The 12,376-nt window shown below is 35.7% G+C and overlaps 1 protein-coding gene across 1 annotated transcript in view; it reads right to left on the reverse strand.

Annotated features, from left to right (window-relative positions):
* Window positions 1-654: 654 nt before the first annotated feature.
* Window positions 655-12,376, reverse strand: part of SYT10 (synaptotagmin 10) — a 59,149-nt gene continuing 47,427 nt past the window's right edge. The window contains exons 4-7 of the mRNA XM_077167953.1: window positions 10,181-10,301; window positions 6,908-7,079; window positions 4,305-4,434; window positions 655-845 (exon numbers count right to left, since the gene is read on the reverse strand). Coding sequence (XP_077024068.1) covers window positions 774-845; window positions 4,305-4,434; window positions 6,908-7,079; window positions 10,181-10,301 — 495 coding nt within the window. The 3' untranslated portion in view covers window positions 655-773. The remainder of the gene's footprint in view (window positions 846-4,304; window positions 4,435-6,907; window positions 7,080-10,180; window positions 10,302-12,376) is intronic.

Here is a 12,376-nt window from a genome sequence, read left to right on the forward strand (position 1 = left end):
ATTAGAATGTTTAAAATATCAGTTAAACAGTTCAACAGATGCTTGAGCTAATATAACACTGAGACAGTATAAAATAGTAGCCAAAGTGGCTGACCCTTCATTTTCCAACTACTAAATATGACTTCTTAAATTCATATTCAAAATAGTTCTTTAAATTTACAGTTTTATCTGTATGTTTTAAAGAACAAACTTGAAATGCAAAATTTTGGAGTTTGGCAGAGCCAAACCTCCCCAAACAAACAATTTGCTAAGAATGAAGGAAAATTATATCATCAGATAAGTGACATTAATTTGATTGCTCTGTAATTTAATGCTGTGTAAATTCAAATTTTCCATTAAAGCTTACATAGAACCATGTGCACAACTGTAAATGAATATACTTATAACCCAATCAGGATCATACATATGACATGTGCTACTTTATACAATATTTATAAAATTTAATAGAATAACTGTATTAAATTTTAGATAAGTGTGGGTTTAAACTTATTCCTTGGTTTATGCAAATAATTAAAACACTCATATTAATAGATATATGCCATGAAAATTAAATTAGTTTTAAGTAACTAGGGACTATTTGTGTTCAAGTAAAATATTTCAAGATAGTCAAAGTTAATAAATAGACAAAAAAAGTAAATGGAAAGATCTGCACAGAAAATTTGTTCATTGCCATGGACAGATTTTAAATGAGGAAATCAAGCCTTCTACATTATTTCTGATCTGATGCACACATAGTCCGACATTCTTGTTAGAATGACCTGGTTTTGGAGGCATTATGGTGTGGATGGTGGTTTGGGAGATGAGCAGGATCCTTGACTATCAAAACTGGTTGCCCGGCCAGGTAACTGAAAGACATTAATTTCACAATAAACGATCTAGTGCAGAAAAATAGCAGTCGGTCACTTTTGCTACTTTTTCATTCTGCATATTCACCCACACTGTGTGAATCTCTGAAAGAGAAGATGTACACAACTCCTCATGCCCCTCGGAACTTACCTTCTCAGGTACAGGAGGTGACACAAGCAACTTGTAGAGATACATGCAGAGCACAATGCATAGATATTACACAGAGGCAGCACTGTACAGAGACTGTGGATAACTGCACATTAAGTTTGCATTTTATGACTTTTTATTTCTTTTGGTAAAATAATTGATGATTTACTATAGCAGGGAGGTGATTGCTAGATGAGAGCAATAAGAGGTTCTGGATGAAATGGACTGCATTTCATTTGCTCCAAGGCAGGAGGTGATTTTTATAAAGTCAATTAATGTGAGAAGAAAGACTGGATTTTGCGGACAGGACTGTAAATGATAAAGAATAATTTGTCTAGGTCCCTAAATATCTATGTGTATTAAAAAGTCGAATTACAGCAGAATCATCATTTGATTATCTAGATAGAAATAACCAGGTTTTCTAAATGATGTTTCAGTCACTGTCCCCCCAAACTTACTCAGCTCTTGAGTTATTGTTCCTTTCTCAATTTTACCTCTTCTATCAAGAACATACATAATTTGACAGTCATCACTTTCCCACAATGCAAAACCCAGCCAGTTCTTAGGTTTCTATGTTCTAGTTCATGTTTTCTGTTTGACCAATGAACACAGGAGCAGGGATTAGAAAAGGGAGCCTTTTTTTTTTTTTTTGGGGAGAAAACACATTTTAATAATTTTATAGTCCCAGTTGTTATTCAGTTACTAAAAAAATTGTTGGTATCCTTTTCTGATGCCCATATTGTGATTTATTCTTCTTGCATATCTTATTATGGTAGAAAAGTGCCTTCATGTTCTCTGACACAAATATGCATCTGTTCCATAACTCCCTTTCATTGGCTAAACATATGCAGCTTATTTATTAAACAGAGTTAGAAGTAATTATAATATGCCTTGGGTCATGCAGAATCTTTCCTCTTAGTTTAAAATGATTATTCACAGTTATCTCTTTTCTCCTCACATCATTCCTGTGAATTAGGTAGAGACATGAATTTATGTTTTTATTAAATACAGAGAAATGCAGCTGCAGCAGATTAAGAGACCTACCCAGGCTTAGAGAGCTAGAGGAGCAAGGATTAGAACCTAGCTCTCTCTTCATTGTGGTTACCCATCCATGAAGGCATCCCTTCATTCTAGATTCTTAGAAATAGTGTTTACTGTTTGAACTTTCAATATAAATAATGATAAGATCCAGGAAAATTGTATTAACTATACAATAAGCAATAGGATATACCTTAAACAATATACACTGTTGACACGAAATGCAACTTTCCCAAGACATTTTCGACTATTCAGAAAATATACTTGTCTATACTTTGGAAATACACACAGAGAAGAGGCTGTATGAAAGTGTGTCTGGTATGTGTGTGTTTGTGTGTGTGTGTGTGTGTGTGTGACAGACAGAGAGAGAATGTTTATGTGTCTATTATGATTTAAATTAAAAGAGGAGGTGAAGACTTGGAATATTCACATATAGGCAGGTAATTTATCTATGACAGTTCACCTTCTGTCATCTGAGCATGAAAAGTTCATACAATATTCATCCAATTTTCCCTGTAACATCCTGAGTCACCTAACCAAAGTCATTTTCTTGTAACTAAAGCTGAAATTAGAACCTAGGTCTTCTAACAGTTGATTACACTGTAGTCTCTCCCATACAAACCAGTGCTTGGTGCCAGAACGAGAGAAGGACACTGTGCCAGTTTGAAAGGATGTATGTACCCTAGAAAAGCCATGTTTTAATCCTAAACCTATGTGTAAAGCAGTTTCTTCTAATCCCTATTCAGTACTGTATGTTGGAAAGTTTAATTAGCTTATCGCCTTGGAGATGTGACTTAAGAGTGGTTGTTAAACTGGATAGATAGAGACGTGTCTCCAACCAATCCAGGTGGGTCTTGATTACTTTACTGGAATCCTAGAAAAGAGGAAACCTTTTGGAGAAAGCTGGAGGTTCAGAGAGAGCAGAAAATAACAGAGCCACAAGGAAGCCACAACAGAGAATGCCACAGAACCACAAAGTAGAGAGTCTACAAGCCAGAGACTTTTGGAGATGAAGAAAGGAAACACCACCTGGGGAGCTGGAGAAGAAACTCAAAGATGATGCCATCTTCACCACGTGCCCTTCCAGCTGAAAGAGAAACCCTGACCATGTTTTCCATGTGCGTTTCCAGATGAAAAACTCTGAACTTCCTGGGCCTTTTTGAATCAAGGTATCTTTCCCTGGATGACTTAGATTGGACATTTCCATAGACTTGATTTAATTGAGACATTTCCATGGTCTAAAAACTATTAACTTGTAACTTCTTAAATTCCCGTTTGTGAAAGCCTTCTGGTTCTGGTATATTGCATTCCAGCAGCTAGCAAACTAGAACAGTCACTGTTGCTGAGTATCTAGTCACTGAGTAGTCATTATAATGATTCTCTTTATTGAACTGCATAACATCTATCTATTACACATTCCTGTGCCAAGCTGCCTCTTCAAGAAGCTCCAGCAATTGTCTTTGGGAGAGAAAACCATTCAGGCTAGCAACATCGTGTACTGAGTAAATTGACAACAAACTTCATGGTTAAAAGTCTGACAGAAAACCCAGCTTGGGGTTGAAATACTTTGGGTTAATGTAACTATTAATGATAGTTATAATAATAACGTACATTGCCCCATACTCGGCATAAAACACTTAATGTTCAGTATTTTGTTTAGTCTTACTCTGTGTGTTTACTACTATTATGAGAGGTTAAAGTAACCTGCCAAAAACCATATTACACAGTCACACAGTAGAGTGAAGCTTTGAACTCAGACAAGCTGACTCTTCAATATTTAAAAAAATTGTGAGCAGTTTTTTTTTTTTTCCTGACCACAATTGGGGAAGATATACCTGTCTCTTAAACAGAAGAGTTGCATTTGGTGACAGTATATCTATTTAGGGCAACTGGGGAGCTTTAGGTGAAGTGGTTGTTCTAAAAAAAAATAGAAGCACCAATTTCAAATTCCAGTTACTAACACATTTATTAGATTGTTCCACCATTCATTTGATGTAAGTTCTCAAGCTTTGCAAAGCGAACAGAATTAGGGTTTTAAGGGCTTATTGTGCAGGGGGAATATCAACCCAGAAAGTCTAGTGGTGTTTAAAATACTACTGGACATACAGATCTTTGAATACTAGATATTAGAAACTGTGGGACAAAAGCAAGAGTAACGTCTGTTAACAAAAATGCAGGTGACTACATAAATCTTCATATAAATGTTAGCAGAAAAATAACATTTAAGCAAAAGATAATAAAGGGAGTAGATGTCTGGAAAGCACAGGGCTTACCTCCACCAAGGGGTGCCAGTGTGTTATTGGTTTTCGGTGATAGGCCAGCATTTCATTCCAGTGGTCTCGCCCAAGACCCTCAGCATCCAATCCAGTTCTACACACACCTATGACCTCATTGTGTCCTACCCTGCAGGTCATAGAATATTACACTTTCATTTCAGGCATTCAAAGATAAAGAGAGTTTCACACATCTTTGTAAAATTTTAAACATATGATTAAAACATGAGATTTTGCTACAGGTTCTAGATGATTTTACAGATTTAATTTCTTCAGATTAAATGAAAAATCTTACTGAGGATCAGAATTCAAAAGTGGATCTATATAAGGAGCACACCCAAAGCATTTTAGAGCTCTCTAATTTGATTACATTTTCATGATCATTAAAATAGTGAGAATGAGAATGCCTGTTTGTCCTTCCATATATGATGAGTTCCTTTCTTGGAAGCAGTCCTATTAAGTTTAAATGATATAATTCACACCTCATTCACTCCCACCCCCCAAATGCTTAATGCTTTTAATGATGTTTAGATTTCTCACCAAGAGTACATCACCCAGTTTCTTGCGTGTGACCACATTTAATTGACTCTAAATGATCTATCAGGTGTATGCTCCCACTTGCACTACAATTAAACCAAGCAGGGCAATGTTCAGATGGCATTTGATTTAATATTGTACAGCAACGGAGCCTAATGGATTCCATTTCCAATTTCCAATGCATGTCGTGTTTTCATAGCAATGTCAAAATAATTAATATATTTGAGAGCTTGTTGTGTGCCAGACACTGTTCTAAGTAATTTAAATGGCCTGACTCACTTAATCCTCACCCTATAACCATGGATATTATTATTATTACCATCTCCTTTTTCAGATCCGGAAGCTGCACAACCAGATGATAAGGAACTGGCCGGACTTAAGACACACAGTTAGAGGCAGAGGTAGGTTTTGAATCAGGACAGGAAACTCAAGAATGAATGTGGTAAGTTGTTTCCCAAGAACGAATGGTACTTAGAAGAGTTTCTTTTGGGTTATTTTGACACATATTTCTGAGGAGACTTTGAAGATGACTTCAGGACATTTCAATACTGTCATCTGTCACTGACCTAGAGATACATGTTTAGTGTCACTTTCTTCACTATGAAGTTCCTCAAACAGTTTTTTAGAAATCAAAATCTTTTTATCATTTTGTTTTAATGATCACCAGAAGCCATTAAAAAAATTGTCAGAGCTACAAATGCTCAATTTTACCTACCTGCAATCGTTGCTGTGAGAAATCAATAGAGGTAATTGCTAAAGTAAGGTAAGCACTGCCGATAAAAACATTCATAACATTTTTAAGAGTTTGAAATTACAACTAAAGTGTCCTCTCTCTGTTTGCTTTCTTTCTCTCTCTATACTCACCCTCAAACACATACATGAAGCATAAATATTCATTTTTTTGTACTTTGATATAAATTCATTTTGAATAGATGGTGTGAGTAATTTCATATTTCAATGCTTGGTTTTCCTAGCTCTGAGTCAGATTGATGGAATAGTAATGCTCCTAGGTTTTAGAGTCCTGGTTACAACCATTTTCATGATACTATAAAATGGACACTTTTTTTGAGTATTTGTATATGTTTGTTCTGTACCACTTGTGTCATCATTCGAATAAAACTAATTTGTAAGTCACTGTCCAGGTGCCGATAATTTTGTAGGTTAAAGGTAACAGTAATCCTTTCCAAAAAATTGTGAATACGAAAAGCAAAACAATAAAAAGTATATAGTAAGAGCCAAATAAGAGATATGAAGTTGTAGTGGAACAAGAGGCTAGAGTCTAGAAGAAGAAGTTGGTCAACTGAGAAAGAGTTAACAAAAGTGCTGACTTGGGCAGGGCTGCCGGGCCCTTGGGACCAGATATGTAAAGTGGGGGTAGGGCAGGGATGCATTTAAGACAAGGGAATAGTGGGAGAGCCAAGTTAGGACCCCTATCATGAAGAATCTTCAGAGCAGCATGGGGAAGTTTGGGATTTATTCTATGAAAGAAGCATCTCAACGTCTGTGAGCTGGAAGACCTATACAAAAAGCAATATTTTAAGGTCAATGTGAAGGCATCAAGACTGTAACCCTATCACATCAGTATTCACTTTCCCTTTCAATGCTTATTGCTGATGGCTCCATATACTGCTAATGTTTTACAATGGGGTGGGGGTGGGGGAAAGTGATTCCCAAAGAGATTACATAACTTGCCATTATACAGAGTTAATGACAGAGCTCAGACAAGATTCAAGATATTCATATTCCAGGCAAATTGGGAAAACAAAATCTGCTGAATCCTTGTTATTACTGTGAAAAAGCTTCACAACAGTACTTCCTATAACTTATTCAATACTGCTTCTGGGTCTATTCATTCACTGGCTCCAGGTGTCCTGTTCATCAATTTAAGAATAACTTCTTTTTTTAAAAAAAAAGACTATAACATAAAAAAGTGATTATTTTGCCTGAATCATTTCCCCTCTTCCAACTTAAATTAAAATTTATTTTTGCAGTAAATAACATGAAAAACTAAATTCTGCCTGCGTTAGACTAAATGAGACTATTAGTCAGTATACTGATAAATTTACCTGTCGTAATCCATGACCGCAATGGAGAGGCTGACCTGGTCCACGTTCTCTGGGGGGATATCGAAAATAATGGCCTCGTTGTACACAGGGTTCAGAGTGTTCTTCTTTGTGGTTGTTTTCCTCTTTTTCAATCTTCGCCCCTCACACATCAGAGACACTTTGACATAAGGATCTGAAAGTGGGAAGGTAGTTTTATTATAACGAAAGTATTAGTACAGCACATAAGTAAAACTGTAGTTAATTCAATTTTTACTAAGAAAAGAGGAGGTATATATTAGGTCTTTTAGTGTCACCAGATTTAAATTCATCTGAGTTACTTAGAATGACAGAATCTCGAAGACTTCTTATTTTAAGTGTAAGTAAATTATCTTGAATAGACCGGAAAATAATTAATTTGATCTCACTGTTTTCAATATAGGAGAGAAAAACGACTCATTTCTGAAGAGCCAGCCCAGAGCTGTCAAGCTTCTTTGAGTCACAGCTATTTGAGAATATATTTTGCTAGAACTGATTTTGAGAGAATGTAGTCCTGAAGGTATTATTGTACAGTCATAGTGTTGGGACTTGATAAGGAGCTCAGGTAGAATAAATTATCATCACAATGATTTATTACAAAATTCAGCTGAGCTCTATTTTTATGGATGAAAAAGGATCAAGCAATTGTTTTGCCCCAATTTATTTGATCCTTACGCTCTTACTCCTGCCACTTTTAGGTAGAAAGGTTCATATAGTTTGGAGCCTACCAACATTTTTAAAGCCTTACTTTGTTCTTTTTATTAAAAAGAGACAAGGGGCAGGCCACAGTGGCTCAGCAGGCAGAGTTCTCACCTGCCATGCTGGGTTCTATTCCTGGTGCCTGCCCATGCAAAAAAAAAAGAAAAAAAAAGGAGATAAGGCTTTGAGAGGGATGTTGCATGGGGTGAGCATGCTAGAGGGATACACCAATCAGTGTCTGCTCTAGTTTCACTAATTTTCTTTTCATTCTGGCCACGCTCTGAAAGTACCACCACCACCTCTTTTTCTCTGTTTTTCCCATGTACATTTTATTCCCTTCAAATAAGCCAATAGGATGGCAATATTAATTTATTTGAGCAGGTTGGTGATTTTTAAAAAGTAACTGTAAATTTTATTAGCATCCCCATAATTGGGGGGGAAGGTATTTTGTGGCTGGAAATAGGGTTTATAGAGGCAAACAAGGTTCAAAGGCAGTGCTCAAGGACTGTTTCACATTTATTTTATCATCTTTTTAATAATAGGCAGTATTTTCTAAGGAAGAAATTCATTTTGTGTGTGTGTGTGTGTGTGTGTGTGTGTGTGTGTGTGTGTGTATGAGCCCTCAGTCCCAGGCCTTCTCATTAGCAAAGGGAATGAGGCATGGTTGATTTTTTTTTTTTTGCTACCCCCATCTCATCTCTGACTGCATTTATCTACTGGTGACAAGGATAATTTACTGGCTCCTTAGTTGATTCAAAAGCCTATTGTGAGAATTAATGAGGTGATGTTCTCAAAGCACGCATTCTTCTGATGAAAAGCTTCATATGAATAAAAAGTAATCTTGTCCTTAATTACAACTTTGATGCTATTTGCTTGTCTCAGAGTTTGATCCCTTTTGATACATGGCAGAATGAGTAGGACAAACAATAATTTACCAAGTACACTCTTTTATCTTAAATTCTTCAACATTTACTGACTATAATGGGTTGAATTGTGTCCCCCAAATAGACATGTTCAAGCCCTAACCCCTGATCCTATGAGCGCTACGTTATTTAGAAATAGGATCTTTGAAGATGCTATTAGTTAAGGAAGACAAAATGAATTAGGATGGACCTTAATTTTCAATACATGACTGGCGTCCTTATAAGAAGAGGCAAGTTAAACACAGAGAGAGGGAAGATGGCTGCAGAAAACTGAAGCAGACATAGAACCCTGAGGATTTCCAGCCAGAAGGCACTAGAGGAACATATGCTTCCCTTGAGGTGCATTAGGGAGCCCTGCCCTACCAGCAGCTGATATTGGGCTTCTAGTTTCCAGAAATGTAAGACAATACATTTCTTATTGTCTTGTTTTAAGCCATCCAGTTTCTGGTACTTTGTTACAGCAGCCCTTACAAACCAAGATACTGACCCAAGACTTTTTCACCAAAATAAGTATGGAATTTTTTTTTCTGTTCTATCTTTATATATGAGCTATGTATTGCAAATAAAAAAATGAATAGATAATTCATGACATAGTTCAGAGTTTAAAATTATACAGATTTTTACTCTGACATGTCTCATTTGTACTTGTTCCCATTCCACTGAATCTCTTAGTTTTTGTGTATTAATCTACTGTCTATGCAAATATTAGCAATACATACATATATACTGAAATTCCTTCCCCATTCTTACACAGAAGGGAGCAAAATATTAAATTCATTTTCCACATCAAAATTTACATAGTTCTCTCATTGTTTTTGTAATGGAATTTAGTTCTTTTTTATTCTGAGGAACACAAAATTATAGGTCACTTACTCCCTACCTCCAAATGTCTTCTTTAATATACCTCCATTTTCATTTCTTATTTTTGCTTAATTCAACAAATGCCTATTCATGTCCCTACTCTGACCTTATCATTTTTGTTCCATAGAGCTGTGCTAAAGTTCACATAGTAAGCTATAAGTAAGTCCCCAAATGGCAGTGAGTTAAATGCAGGGATAAAGCAGCATGATATGGCTTACCTCTTTATTTAAATTAGCATAATAAAAAATTTCTTCAAGAATTTTTTAAAGAAATATCAAAAAAGATTCATTTACATTATTGTTTCTTCATATTCCCTACAGATGTCTAAATTTTTAATTAGAAAGGAGGCAAGAATGCAAATGAAAATGGTGGTCTTAAAACATAGGTTTTATCTCTGCAGTCTAGGTAAGGGAAATAAATTCAATGAAAACATGTATTCATATGGTTTTCACTCACAGAGTAATTCAAGTTTGAAGTGAATGGCATAAAATCCAAGAATCTTCCTTGAAAAGCAAATAACTGGAAGTGGGGAAGTGGAGGAAATTAAATTTTTTACGAGAAAGAGCTTAAATCTATATAATAACATGCAAATTTCATAATATTATGTAAAGAAAAGAGAGAAATTAGAGCAACTTAATTTGTAATCCTTTTTTTCTCCCTTTATAGTGCCTCTATTGAAAAATGGACTTAACAATTCAATAGACATATGTAATTTTAGATATGGAATATTTTATTGGGGAAAGTGCTCTAATCTGCTAGCTGATTGCATACATACCCGAGGAACCAGTGATATCCATAGCCTTCAGATTTCTGCACTTGATGACTGTCAGTGTCATGCGCCCAGCAGTAGGCAAATAACAAAGGGAAAACATGATTTCACCCAGGTCTATACTTTCCTAGGAAGGCAAATGGTAATATTAGTGATTTCAAACACCAGAGAGTGAAAACAAAATATAACCAACGTTGCTGAGTGACAAATCATTTTAATAGAATATTTGGATGTTGTTTAAAATTGTTTATCTAGGATACAAGATAACACTGCTACAAAACTGTTCTGAACAGAAAAAATGAATATATCACAGCTATTTATTTGTTATCTCCACATGTATTTTTTTTTTTGCATGGGCAGGCACCCGGAAGAGAATCCACTTGTATTTTTAACAGGCATCGCAAACTTAACACAACCAAAAATAGACACTTGATTCTACCCACGTCCCATTATCTTCTAAAATCTACTCCTCTGCCAGTTTTTTTCTTCCCCCAAATAATCAAATATCATCACCATTCACCCAGAGATTAAAGCCAAAAACCTAGTGGTCATTTTTATTCTTGACACTTCCTTACCACTATAACCAAGCCATGTCTTGTCTATGCTATCTACAAAATGTATCCCAAAAAGGACATAGAATCTTCCTAAAATCTTGCAGCGATGATGTAATAGAGCTAGGAGTCAAACTCAAGTTTAACTCATTCTAAAGGTTTTGCCCTTAACCACTAGGCTCTATGATTTCTGACCATGAATAAAGAAATGGTAATTACATAAATCAGAACCTGCACTGCAATAGTAAGTCCAATAAATGTTAATAATTCATCATGAAGAATTTTAAGCATCGCCACTGTAATCACTCAAGCCATTACCGCTCATCAGGATTACTCCAATACCCTCTAAAACCAATCTCCCATCTCAGAAGTTAAGCTTCACATAGTAGGCAAAATGATCATTATGAAATGTAAATCAAACCATATCACTTTCCTGTTTAAAATCATGCAAGGGTTCACAACTGTACTAGAATAATATTCAAACTTCTTTCCCAGGCATGTAAGTGAAGTAACTATAAGTCCTAATTGGTCTGGGAAATTCCTGATTTATACCTGTTGTCCTGGTGAAGTTATTGAAAGCATTCCTTTCCATCCCAAATGAGCATTTATTTTGAAAATACATTATAAAGTCACACTATATATAATATCTGGTGTGATCTGGCCCCTACCTTTCTAATTTTCTCTAACTTCATTCCTTGCTTCTCTTTTCCAGCTTACTCTGATGGCAGATGGAAAAACTTTCTTTATGTTATTCAAATAAGTGAACTGTTTACTGCTCTGGTGCCTCTGCATTTTCTTTTCCTTTGACAAGTACATTTTCCCCTTTTCTTTTACATGGCTAGCTACTTCTCAGCCTGCCAGACTCAGTGAGACCTGACCCCATCATTCATTCTAAATTAGTGTCCCCTTGGTTTTCTATAACCAAACCATTCCCAGATCCTTCACATATTTTATAGCTCTCGTCACTGTCTGAAATAATATTAATTTATTTTTGCCTCCCCTGAGTCTCATTCATAAGACCCAGGACAGCATGGTTCTTGTTTGTCATTCTCGACAGCCTACAGCAGTGCCTTGTGCATAGTTCATTCTTAGTACATATTTTTTGAAGGAATCAATAAATTACTTAATTTGGATAAAAGTGACCTGTTTTGTTTTATTCATAAAGTGCAACTGTCTACAGTGACCATGATAAAGTGACATGTTAAAGTGGCTGTATAGATAGTGGCCAGATGAAAATGACTGTGGACTGTGTGTAATTTAGGATACTTCTCAAGAAGTTGCTTATTATGATGGGGTTCAGTGAAATCATTCCTGGTGGGAGAATTTGTGGTAGATTTAATTGAAGGAGAAATCAGTTGCTGATTATGCACCTAGTTCCATAGAACTAGATTCTTAACAGTTCTTCATGATGAGTAATCACTACTTATTAGACTTACAGCTCTGGTTATGATTTATGTAATTATCATTTCTTAATTCACTGCCTAGAAGTAGTAGAGCCTAGTGGCTCACAACATAAACTTTGGAGTCAGCTAAACTTGGGTTTGACCTACAGCTCTGCTATTTCATATCTGTGAGATCCTAGAAAATTTAATTCAGTTCTGAATTTCAGAAATTTCATTTTCAAAATGAGGATAATACCCACTTTCCAGGG

The sequence above is a fragment of the Tamandua tetradactyla genome, chromosome 7, assembly GCF_023851605.1.
Source record: "Tamandua tetradactyla isolate mTamTet1 chromosome 7, mTamTet1.pri, whole genome shotgun sequence".
Classification (NCBI taxonomy): Eukaryota; Metazoa; Chordata; class Mammalia; order Pilosa; family Myrmecophagidae; genus Tamandua; species Tamandua tetradactyla.